The 13,401-nt window shown below is 38.5% G+C and overlaps 1 protein-coding gene across 1 annotated transcript in view; it reads right to left on the reverse strand.

Annotated features, from left to right (window-relative positions):
• Window positions 1-2: 2 nt before the first annotated feature.
• The window catches only part of LOC130214281 (synaptic vesicle glycoprotein 2C-like), a gene marked incomplete at its 3' end in the record, with an annotated part of 57,371 nt that continues 43,972 nt past the window's right edge, over window positions 3-13,401 (reverse strand). Inside the window, exon 4 of the mRNA XM_056445878.1 lies at window positions 3-40. Coding sequence (XP_056301853.1) covers window positions 3-40 — 38 coding nt within the window. The remainder of the gene's footprint in view (window positions 41-13,401) is intronic.

Consider the following 13,401-nt stretch of genomic DNA (forward strand, 5'->3'; position numbering starts at 1 on the left):
CTGTGGAACTGATATGCTGAGCCCATACTGAAGCTCCAGCCTGCAGACAAACAAAGAATAACAAACACACGTCAAATATATTCCCATGCAGAACAATCCAGTCCATCAGTAAGAGCTGTTTCTGAACGAACACTGAAGCACAAGCTGTAAAGACTCCGCCCTATTCTGGAAGAGGGGCATGAAGCAGCAGCAGCTCATTTGCATTTAAAGAGACAAACACAAAAAAGGCATGTTTTTACTTTCAGTTAAAAATGGTCCTGTAAGACACAGATCAATAAGTGATACATGAGGTATTTTGTGCTGCTACTTCACAGATATGTTTTGGGGACATCTGAGTTTAATATTTCATATAGAAAAATAACACCTTAACTAAGGTCAGTTTTTTAACAGTAGTGTACCAAACAACTTCAATATACTCATCAAGAGGAAACAACTAGAGGAAGGTGAAGTGAAAAATAAATACATTCATGTCTTTCTTTTTTTTCTTTCTTTCTGTAACTTAACTTATTTTTTTTTACTTATCTCCATTTAATAAAATGTTTAATTTAATTTAACTCAACATATCTTTAACTTAATTTAATTTTACATAACTTTAACTTAACATAACTTTAACTTAACATAACTCAATTTAATTTAACTCAACATAACTCAACTCAACTCAACTCAACTCAGCTTAACTTAAAATCTACTGAATTTAACTTTGTTTATTTTAACTCAATTTAATTAGATTTTTAATTTAATTTAGCTTAACTCAACATAACTTTAACTAAACTCAACATAGCATAATTATTTTACTTAAAGAGCCCATATTATACATGAAATAGGGTCATATTTAGGTTGTAAGGGTCTCCAACAACAGTCTAATATGCATGCAAGGTCATAAAACACTTTGATGGTCTTATAATCTGCATTTATTTTTACCTAATTATCCCAACGACTCCCATATGAATCGTTCAGCGATTCATTTGTTCCCAACCCCCTCCTCAGCGCGAAGCTAATCTGCGCTGATTGGACCGATGACAGCCTGCTGCGATTGGTCGACAGTGACAGGCTTCAGCACGAGACAGAGTGAAATGCCCAGCTGGTAATCAACTATATAAAAGTAGTCACAGTGCACACGCGCTTCATAGTGCAAGGCTTTTTTCACACACAACCCTCCTCAGAAGAACTGGGGAGATCGACGCGAGTCTCTCTCTCTCTCACACACACACACACAACGCTCCTCAGAAGAACTAGGGAAAGCGACGCGAGTCTCTCTCTCTCTCTCTCTCACACACACACACACACACAACGCTCCTCAGAAAAACTAGGGAAAGCGACGCGAGTCTCTCTCTCTCACACACACACACAACGCTCCTCAGAAGAACTAGGGAAAGCGACGCGAGTCTCTCTCTCTCTCTCTCTCTCTCTCACACACACACACACACACACACACACACACACAACGCTCCTCAGAAAAACTAGGGAAAGCGATGCGAGTCTCTCTCTCTCTCTCTCTCACACACACAACGCTCCTCAGAAGAACTAGGGAAAGCGATGCGAGTCTCTCTCTCTCTCTCTCTCTCACACACACAACGCTCCTCAGAAGAACTAGGGAAAGCGACGCAAGTCTCTCTCTCTCTCTCTCTCTCTCTCTCTCTCTTTCTCTCACACACACACACACACACACACACAACGCTCCTCAGAAGAACTAGGGAACGTGACACGAGTCTCCTGTCTCCTAGCTTACGATCGCCATAGCAACGACAAACGGCAGTGGAACGCGAGCTCACAAAAGCCTTTAACGTTAAATCCGTAAACAAAGCGGCACGCGTCGCGTTTTTAACGTGGCTTACATGTGATAAGAGAATATAAAGAGTAACCGCGTGTACTGTACCAGGTTAACAACTCATCTTTGGGTAGAGACTGTCAATATTATCCATCTGAGCACAGCGTGACTTCATTCGACCGGCGGCGTCTGTGTGTGTGTGTCTAGTGTTTTTTCTGTGTTAGTGGGCGGGGCCGCAGGTTTCAAATCTCCCTGGTTTGCGCGCGTAACTACTGGCGAGGCTTGTGTTTCGTGGCTGCGTCATCGCGAAACACCTAATGACTCGTTATCAAGACGACTCGTTTGAAGCACTATGAGTCGACTCTTTTATAGATGAATCAATAGTTTTAAACACTGTACACTTACAGATTTAAGCCTTAGCTGGATATTTCACTTCACTTAGAGCTGTGTTACACACTACATGGAAGGGCATTTTCAAAAACCCATAATATGGGCTCTTTAATTTAACTTATTTTAACTTTTCAACAAATTAATTTAATTAAACTCAACATAACTTAATTTAACTCAACATAACTTAGTTATCTTAATTCAATTTAATTTATTTTAATTTTTAATTTAATTTAACTCAGCATAACTTTAACCTTAACTTAACTCAACACAACATAATTTTATTTTACTTAATTTAACCAAACTTAAATTAATTTAATTTAACTCAACATAACTCAACTCAACTCAGCTCAACTTAACTTAAATCAACTCAATTTAACTTGATTTTTAATTTAATTTAGCTTAACTCAGCGTAACTATAACTAAACGCAACGTAACATAATTATTTTACTCAATTTAACTTATTTTAACTTTTCAACAAATTAATTTAATTAAACTCAACATAACTTAGTTATCTTAATTCAATTTAATTTAATTTTTTATTTAATTTAACTCAGCATAACTTTAACTGAACTCAACACAACATAATTTTATTTTACTTAATTTAACCAAACTTAACAAATTAATTTAATTTAACTCAACATAACTCCACTCAGCTCAACTTAACTTAAATCAACTCAATTTAACTTAGTTTATCTTAACTAATTTTAACTTAATTAAAATTTTCATGAGTTTAACTCACCATAACTTATTTTTACTTAACAAAACATAATTTTATTTAACTTATTTTAACTTATCTCATCAAATTAAATAAATATAACTCAACATAACTGTTATGATCACCAGCGATCTAGCGGCTGCAGATCGTTAGTAAACACGCGGTTTTAATAAAGAACTACAAATCCGCTAGTATATGGACTACAAGTTCCATCATGCACCTCACACACAGCTGTTCCTGTTTCAGTTTGATTACACGCACACACACATCCGGAGAATCGTTACAGACTGATTACAGGGACTTTAAATACAGTGCACACACATCTTTGCTGAGTCTTGTTATGCTGTTACTGTGAACTTTACGACATGTTTCCTTTCCCATGCTTTGCCATGTTTTGACCCTCGCCTTGTTTGATTGTTTATGTTGCTTGCTGCCTGTTCTGACCATTCGCCTGTTTAATGACTACGACTCTGGATTGCCTATATACGTGTTTGACCCTGTTGACTGTTGCCTGCCTGACCATCCTGTTATTAAACCTACATTTGGATGTGCACCTCCGTTGTCAGCATCTCATTCACACAAAAATAACTAAGTTTAACTTAACATAACTTAACTGAACTCAACATAACTTAACTCAACTTAACTCATTTAATTTAACTCAACTTAGTTTACTTTAACTTAATTCAACAATTTCATTTTACTTAATTTAACTTACTTTAACTCAATTTAATTCAATCTTTTATTTAATTTAATTGAACTCAACATAACTTTACCTTGACTCAACGCTAAACCTAGTCTAACTGAAATCATGAACTCAATTTAATTAACTTTTAATTCAACTTAACTAAACATAACTGTAACTTTAATTTAATTTTAATTCAATTTAACTTAGTTCACTTTAACTTAGCTCAACATTATTTATTTTTATTTTACTTGAACTAATTTAGCTTAATTTATCTCAACAATTTTATTTTACTTAATTTAACTTAATTTAACTTAACTCAAGATAACGTAATTTAGCTTTAATTTAATTCAACTTAACTCAACTCAACTCATTTAATTTAATTTTTAATTTAATTTAACTCAACTTCGTTTTTTTATTTAACAAAATTTTATTTTACTTAATTGAACTTAGTTTAACTTAACTCAAGATAACGTAATTTAGCTTTTAATTTAATTCAACTCAACTCATTTAATTTAATTTTTAATTTAATTTAACTCAACTTCATTTTCTTTAACTTAACAAAATTTTATTTTACTTAATTAAACTTAGTTTAACTTAAGATAACTTAACTTTTAATTGAATTAAACTCAACTCAACTTTTCTTTCCTCATTTAATAAAATATTTAATTTAATCTAGTTTAACTCAATATAACTTCGTTTACTTTAACTTAACAACTCAACAATTTGATTTACTTAATTTAACTTAGCTTAATTAAGTCAACAGAACTTAAATTCAATTTAACTCAACACAACTCAGTTTAACTTAACTCAAGATAACTTAATTGAATTAACTTTTAATTTAATTGAACTCAACTCAGCTAAATAAAATAAAATAAAATAAAATAAAATAAAATAAAATAAAATAAAATAAAATAAAATAAAATAAAATAAAATAATTAAATTAAATTAAATTAAATTAAATTAAATTAAATTAAATTAAATTAAATTAAATTAAATTAAATTAAATTAAGCATGGTGGCGCAGTAGGTAGCACAATCGCTTCACAGCAAGAAGGTCGCTGGTTCGAGCCCTGGCTGGGTCAGTTGGCATTTCTGTGTGGAGTTTGCATGTTCTCCCCATGTTGGCGTGGGTTTCCTCCGGATGCTCCGGATTCCACCACAGTCCAAACACATGTTGTACAGGTGAACTGAATAGGCTAAGTTGGCCGTGGTGTATGTGAGTGTGTGCAAGAGTGTGTGGGTGTTTTCCAGTGTTGGGTTGCAGATTGAGGGGCATCCACTGCATAAAACATGTGCTGGATAAGTTGGTGGTTCATTAAATTAAATAAAATTTTATATGAATATTTTAGCAGTAAAGAAAACGTGGTTGTAATTGTAGTTTAACACTCATAACGCTGCACAAACACGTCGTGTTTTAGGGGCTTTATTTGTTAGTGACGCAATCAAACGCACTTCAGCACAACACAACATACACAAGTGGATTCAACAAATGCCTCCGACTGAATTTCACAGTGAATAAGTTTGTTTTGGTGTGTGTGTGTATGTGTGTGTGTGTGTGTGTGTGTAAAGGAGTCGATTAAGAATGCCCGCAGGAGTAAAAGTGCTGAAAGAACACACTCTCGCTGAAAAATAATCATTAGAGTTGGTATCATTTTCCACATGACTGCTGCTCTCTGACGCTGCGGAGAATGACTAGAGGCGGAGCGGCACCATATGGAGTGTGTGTGTGTGTGTGTTTGTATGTTGTGTGTGTTAGTATTGGTCTGGTTGAGTCTGGTTGTGCATCTCTGTGAGTGTCTGGGCTTCTGTGTGTGTGCACATTTATGCATCGATGTGAGTGTGTCATTGTGTGTGTGAGTCTGTGTGCGCAGTTGTGTGTACATGTTTAAGAGTGTAATTGTGAGTATGAGTGTGTGTATGTTTGTGAGTGTGTCTGTATATTTGTGTGAGAAAGAGAATGTGTGTGTATGTGTGCAGTTGTGTGCGTAAGTGTGAGTGTCCATGTGTGCGTGCACATCTCTGAGTATGTGATTGTGTGTGTGATTGCGTGAGTCTGTGTGTGTTTTCATGATAGTGTGTGTGCAGTAGTGTGTATGTTATGTTTAGGAGTGTAGTTGTATGCGTGTGTGTGTGTGTCTGTTTGTATAGGTGTTGTTGAGTCTGTGTGTGTTTGTGCATCTCTGTGAGTGTGTCTGATTGTGGGTGTGTGTGATTGTGTGAGTTTGTGTCCGTGTATGTCTGTGTGTGTGAGTTTATATGTGTGTGTGCATCTCTTTGAGTGTGTGACTGTGTGAGTCTGTGTGTGTTTTCAGGATAGTGTGTGTGCAGTAGTGTGTATGTTATGTTTAGGAGTGTAGTTGTATGCGTGTGTGTGTGTGTGTGTGTCTGTTTGTATAGGTGTTGTTGAGTCTGTGTGTGTTTGTGCATCTCTGTGAGTGTGTCTGGTTGTGGGTGTGTGTGATTGTGTGAGTTTGTGTACGTGTATGTCTGTGTGTGTGAGTTTATATGTGTGTGTGCATCTCTCTGAGTGTGTGATTGCGTGAGTCTGTGTGTGTTTTCAGGATAGTGTGTGTGCAGTAGTGTGTATGTTATGTTTAGGAGTGTAGGTGTGTGTGTGTGTGTGTGTGTGTGTGTGTGTGTGTGTGTGTGTGTGTGTGTGTGTGTGTGTGTGTGTGTGTGTGTGTGTGTGTCTGTTTGTATTGGTGTGGTTGAGTCTGTGTGTGTTTGCATCTCTGTGAGTGTGTCTGATTGTGGGTGTGTGTGATTGTGTGAGTTTGTGTACGTGTATGTCAGTGTGTGAGAGCTTATATGTGTGTGTGCATGTGTGCATCTCTCTGAGTGTGTGATTGTGTGAGTCTGTGTGAGTTTTCAGGATAGTGTGTGTGCAGTAGTGTGTATGTTATGTTTAGGAGTGTAGTTGTATGCGTGTGTGTGTGTCTGTTTGTATTGCTGTGGTTGAGTCTGTGTGTGTTTGTGCATCTCTGTGAGTGTGTCTGATTGTGGGTGTGTGTGATTGTGTGAGTTTGTGTACGTGTATGTCAGTGTGTGTGAGTTTATATGTGTGTGTGCATCTCTCTGAGCGTGTGATTGTGTGAGTCTGTGTGTGTTTTCAGGATAGTGTGTGTGCAGTAGTGTGTATGTTATGTTTAGGAGTGTAGTTGTATGCGTGTGTGTGTGTGTGTGTCTGTTTGTATTGGTGTGGTTGAGTCTGTGTGTGTTTGTGCATCTCTGTGAGTGTGTCTGATTGTGGGTGTGTGTGATTGTGTGAGTTTGTGTACGTGTATGTCTGTGTGTGTGAGTTTATATGTGTGTGTGCATCTCTCTGAGTGTGTGATTCTGTGTGTGTTTTCAGGATAGTGTGTGTGCAGTAGTGTGTATGTTATGTTTAGGAGTGTAGTTGTATGCATGTGTGTGTGTGTCTGTTTGTATTGGTGTGGTTGAGTCTGTGTGTGTTTGTGCATCTCTGTGAGTGTGTCTGATTGTGGGTGTGTGTGATTGTGTGAGTTTGTGTACGTGTATGTCTGTGTGTGTGAGTTTATATGTGTGTGTGCATCTCTCTGAGTGTGTGATTCTGTGTGTGTTTTCAGGATAGTGTGTGTGCAGTAGTGTGTATGTTATGTTTAGGAGTGTAGTTGTATGCGTGTGTGTGTGTGTGTGTGTCTGTTTGTATTGGTGTGGTTGAGTATGTGTGTGTTTGTGCATCTCTGTGAGTGTGTCTGGTTGTGGGTGTGTGTGATTGTGTGAGTTTGTGTCCGTGTATGTCAGTGTGTGTGAGTTTATGTGTGTGTGCATGTGTGTATCTCTCTGAGCGTGTGATTGTGTGAGTCTGTGTGTGTTTACAGGATAGTGTGTGTGCAGTAGTGTGTATGTTATGTTTAGGAGTGTAGTTGTATGCGTGTGTGTGTGTGTCTGTTTGTAATGGTGTGGTTGAGTCTGTGTGTGTTTGTGCATCTCTGTGAGTGTGTCTGGTTGTGGGTGTGTGTGATTGTGTGAGTTTGTGTCCGTGTATGTCAGTGTGTGTGAGTTTATGTGTGTGTGCATGTGTGTATCTCTCTGAGCGTGTGATTGTGAGTCTGTGTGTGTTTGCAGGAGAGTGTGTATGCAGTTGTGTGTACGTTTAATTGTGTAGTTGTGATTATGAGTGTGTGTGTGTGTGTGTGTGCGCGCGCGCATTTATTTGAGTGTGTGATTGTGCATGTCTGTTTGAGCTTTTGTGAGTGTGTCTATAGTTGTGTGTGAGAGAGAATTTGCGTGTGTGCAGTTGTGAGTTTAACTGTGTGTATGATCACGGGTGTGTGTTTTGTGTATTATGGGCACATTTGTGGAGCTCTGTGAGTGTGTGACCGTGTGTGTGTTTGCATGAGCATGTGTGCGCAGCTGTATGTGTTTAAGCATGTGTGTGTGTGTGTGCAGGCATCTATTTGAGTGTGTGATTGTGTAACTACATTTGTGTGTGAGATAATGTGTGTGTGTGTGTGTGTATGTCTGTCTGTGTACATGTGCATGTATGTGCTTGTTTGTGCGTCTGTGAGTGTGTGAGTTTGCACAAAAATGTGTGTGCACTTGTGTGTATGTTAAAGTGATAGTGTGTGTGTGTGTGTGTGTGTGTGTGTGTGTGATTGTGTATGTCTATGTGTGTGTTTGTGAGTGCAACTTTAAATTTGTGTGTGAGAGAATGTGTGTGCACTTGTGTGTACGTTAAAGTGATAGTGTGTGTGTGTGTGTGTGTGTGTTTGTGAGTGCAACTTTAAATTTGTGTTTGAGAGAATGTGTGTGCGCGTGTAAGTGTGTATTAGTCTATGTGTACGTGTGTGTTTGTTTGTGCGTCTGAGAGTGTGTGTTTGTGTGAGTTTGCATGAAAATGTGTGTGCACTTGTGTGTATGTTAAAGTGTTAGTGTGTGTGTGTAGGTGTGTGTGTGTGTGTGTGTGTGTGTCTGTGTGTGTTTATGAGTGCAATTTTACATTTGTGTGTGAGAGAATGTGTGTGTGCGCGTGTGTGTATTAGTCCATGTGTACATGTGTGTGTGTGCTTGTTTGTGCGTCTGTGATTGTGTGAGTTTGCATGAAAATGTGTGTGCACTTGTGTGTATGTTTAAGTGTTTGTGTGTGTGCATGTGATTGTGTATGTCTATGTGTGTGTTTATGAGTGCAACTTTACATTTGTGTGTGAGAGAATGTGTGTGTGTGCGCGTGTAAGTGTGTATTAGTCCATGTGTACATGTGCATGTGTGTGCGTCTGTGAGTTTGCATGAAAATGTGTGTGCACTTGTGTGTATGTTTAAGTGATAGTGTGTGTGGGTGTGTGCATGTGATTGTGTATGTCTATGTGTGTGTTTGTGAGTGCAACTTTACATTTGTGTGTGGGAGAATGTGTGTGTGTGTGTGTGTGTGTGTGTGTGCGTGTAAGTGTGTATTAGTCTATGTGTACTTGTTTGTGCGTCTGTGAGTTTGCATGAGAATGTGTGTGCACTTGTGTGTATGTTTAAGTGTTAGTGTGTGTGTGTGTGTGTGTGTGCATGTGATTGTGTATGTCTATGTGTATGTGCAACTTTACAGTTGTGTGTGAGAGAATGTGTGTGTGCAGCTGCTTGTAAGTGTGAGTGTGTATTAGTGTGTAGTCTTTATGTGTGCGTAGTGTTTATGTGTACGTGTGTATGTGTATGCATATATATGTGCGTGTGTGTGTGTGTGTGTGTATGTGTATGCATATGTATGTGCGCGTGTGTGTGTGTGTGTATGCATATGTATGTGTGTGTGTGTGTGTGTGTGTGTGTGTGATGAAGCTGAGCTGATGTTCACAGGACAGCTGCAGGGGGAACTGAGAGTAAATGTGAAGATGCCTTTAGAGGACAGAAGGATCGGCCTCAGAGCAGAAACACACATTAACTGCAGATTTCTGTCATCATTTCCTCAACACTGCTGTCACTTCAAACCTGGGTGATTACTTTCACCAAAGACAAACGAACACACGGCTCCGCTCAATACACTGACAGCAGATACACACTCAGGCCAAGACAAAAACACCAACAGAGGAGTAGTGCATGAGTAAATCTGGTCACATATAAGGTTTCATTAATTAATATACTTACAAAGATGAACTAATTATGTACAATACAGCATTTATTAATCATAGTTCAACACTTACTAATGCATTATTAACATACTAAATTATGCAATGTGTGTAATATTATAGCGCACTTATCATGTGTGACCATACACCCAAAGCGCTTCACAATCATGAGGGGGGCTTTCCACACCAACACCAGTGTGCAGCATCCACTTGGATGATGTGACGACAGCCACAGGACAACAGCAACCGGACAAGTCACTTCGTATTGTAGGATAACACGCTTCTAAAGCCTGGTTTATACTCGATGCGTTCGCTTGAGTGCGTGACGTATGTGACGTCATCTCGAAGTTTGCGGATGTTTCGCAAGACATGATTCAGCTGGCGGTGCGCATGTTTTTTTTTGGAGACTCGAGCTAACAGTGCGCGCGGCTCCGCGTTTGCTTTGAGTTGAATATGAAACAGTTTGAAGAGATTTTGTCTGAAACAGGTATGACTGTACACACATCTTTATGATCCATGATCATGGGGATAATTAGATGATCAATAATTCTTGGCTAGAAATTGCAACAGTCGTGGAAAAACCTGAAGGATGAGTTTGTTAAAGCCAAGAGAGGCCATGGCGAAAGTGGAGACCCAGGTATACAGAAACAGAATATGTTTATCCACCATTCATAGGTTTAACACTGATGTATATATTACAATTTTGAATTTAAAACAAGTTAATATTTACAAAACTATAATGAAGTCACAGAATAATTTCTTTGATAACTGAGAAGGAATATTTGAAGCTATCGGTTTACAGTATACTGATGGCCTGTTTCTCTGGGCTTTACTGGTGATCATGGTCAGGAATGTTGGACCATTATTGCCTCTCTAGCATATAAGTAGAGGACAGAAACCAGCCAGACAGTAATGTGTCAATTGTGGAGTGGGCTAAATCTAAAAACATGTATTTTTTAGAAGTGTACTCTTTTATTTTGCTTTTATTCTTGCCATAATAAAAATATTTTTGTAGAGCAGCTCATGTTCTGTTGTCATTAACATTTTAATAAACTTTAATAGGTAGAACTGCTCGAGATATGAACAAAAGCAAGTCAAAGTTTGATAAAAATATCTTACATGGTTATAAAAATCCTTATAATCATTAAAATAATTAATAAAAATAATTAGTTTATAAATATTGACTGATATTAATGAAGTGACGTAGTTCAGGAAACGTTCTACTTCTCTGTTTATCCGTCTGATTTACAGTCAGTTTCTTTTGACCGCCCCCTGTCATTTTAAAGAATATCACAACGGCGAACGCGGCAAGTATAAAAGCCTCGTTCATTTCGTGAGGTGCGTGCGCAGTCAGCGGAGGTGCGCGATGCGACGCCAGGCCAAAGTATAAATCCAGCTTGACATTCAAGTAGGCACCTGTAAACTTTGAGAGATGCAGTATTTCACTATATTCACAGTATTTCCTATAAAACAAAAATAAGTCCTCTGGAGTCATAATTAGTCTTATTTCTTATAGTTTTTCTGGAATAAAATCAGTTTTTAAAAAAATAAATAATAAATTGAAAAATCTTTTAAGTTATATTTTTAGCCTTCTTAAGAAATATTTAATTAATTCATTCATTCATTCACTTTCTTTTCGGCTTAGTCCCTTTATTAATCTGGGGTCACCACAGTGGAATGAACCACCAACTTATCCAGCATGTTCTTTACGCAGCGGATGCCCTTCCAGTTGCAACCCATCACTGAGAAACATCTATACATTCTCAGTCACACACACACACACTAATACACGACTGTCAATTTTAGCTTACCCAATTCACCTGTACCGCATGTCTTTGGACTGTGGGGGAAATCGGAGCACCCGGAGGAAATCCACGCCAACATGGGAAGAACATGCAAACTCCACACAGAAATGCCAACTGACCCAGCTGAGGCTCAAACTAGCGACCTTCTTGCTGTGAGTCGAACGTGCTACCCACTGCGCCGCCATTAGAAATATTTACTGTATATTTTTTGATTGTCTACACAACAAACCAGTTATACAATAACTTGATTAATTATTCATAGTTAACATAACCTGAAGTCTTTAAATTACACTTTAATCTGAATACAACTATCTTGCAAAATGAATGAAGGCAAAACAAATCGAGTTGAATATTACTTTTGATTGAGTGTGAATGAAAACCAAATTTTATCAATGTTTTCCAACTGTTCCACCCTTTACCAAAAGTGCCATGGGATTATTAATGACCACAGAGAGGCAGGACCTCGGTTTAAACGTCTCATTCAAAAGACGGCGCTCACTGACAGTATAATGTCCCCTTCACTATACTGGGGCATTAGGACTCACACAGACCACAGGTTGAGCGCCCTCTGTTGGCCTCAATAACACCACTGCCAACAGCAACCTAGTTTTCCCATGTGGTCTCCCATCCAGGTACTGACCAGACTCAGCCCTGCTTAGCTTCAGTGAGGATAGCTTCAGTGAGTAACCGCTCTTAGGCTGCAGGGTGATATGGCTGTGGCAACATTAGTAAATGCACTGTGAGAACTAACGATGAACAACTGTGTTTTCATTAATGTTAACTAACATGGACAAATACTGTAATAAGTGTATTGTTCATTGTTTGTTCATGTTAGTAAATACATTAATATTAACTAATACAACCTTATGGTAAAGTGTTATCGTAAAACTAGTTTTAGAGTTTCCTGAACTAGTTTTCTACGGTAAAACTAAAGTGTCTGCTAAATAAAATAAACATAAACATATTGTACATATAAGTATGACCTGTGTACAGTAATTCCTATAATATTAATGTTAATAATTCATTCATTCATTCATTCATTCATTCATTTTCTTTTCAGCTTAGTCCCTTTATTAATCCGAGGTCGCCACAGCAGAATGAACCGCCAACTTGTCCAGCATGTTTTTTTACGCAGCAGATGCCCTTCCAGCTGCAACCCATCTCTGGGAAACATCCATACACACTTATTTACACACATACATACACTACGGACAATTTAGCCTACCCAGTTCACCTGTACCGCATGTGTTTGGACTGTGGGGGAAACCGGAGCACCCGGAGGAAACCCACGCCAACACAGGGAGAACATGCAAACTACACACAGAAACGCCAACTGACCCAGCCTAGGCTCGAGCCAGCAACCTTCTTGCTGTGAGGCGACAGCACTACCTACAGCGCCACTGCTTCGCCCTAATGTAAATAATAATGCATTTTATTTATGATGCGCTTTTCTTAAAGGGTTAGTTCGACCAAAAAACAAAACATTCTGTCATCATTTACTCTCCTTTTACTTGTTTTCTGTGTGTGTGTGTGTGTGTGTGTGTGTGTGTGTGTGTGTGTGTGTGTGTGTGTGTGTGTGTGTGTGTGTGTGTGGCACAACCCCATGGGTGCATGTTTATCAGTCACCATAGAGAATCTCATTATATAGATTATGTGTGTAATGGAGTGGGTTTATGGACTGCTGACTCTACACACACACACACACACACACACACACACACACACACACACACACACACACAAACACACAAAATGAAAAACACAGCACACTGATATCCACTAATGCACCTTCACATATCCAGCTGGTTAGAGAATAATCGCATAAAGTTATTTATGTTTCTGTGCGACGACATGGTGGCTCAGAGGTTAGCACTGTGGCCTCACAGCAAGAAGGTGGCTGGTTCGAGCCCCGGTTGGGTCAGGTGGCATTTCTGTGTGTAGTTTGCATGTTCTCCCCGTGTTGGTGTG

This window comes from Danio aesculapii, chromosome 21, assembly GCF_903798145.1.
Source record: "Danio aesculapii chromosome 21, fDanAes4.1, whole genome shotgun sequence".
NCBI classification, from domain to species: domain Eukaryota; kingdom Metazoa; phylum Chordata; class Actinopteri; order Cypriniformes; family Danionidae; genus Danio; species Danio aesculapii.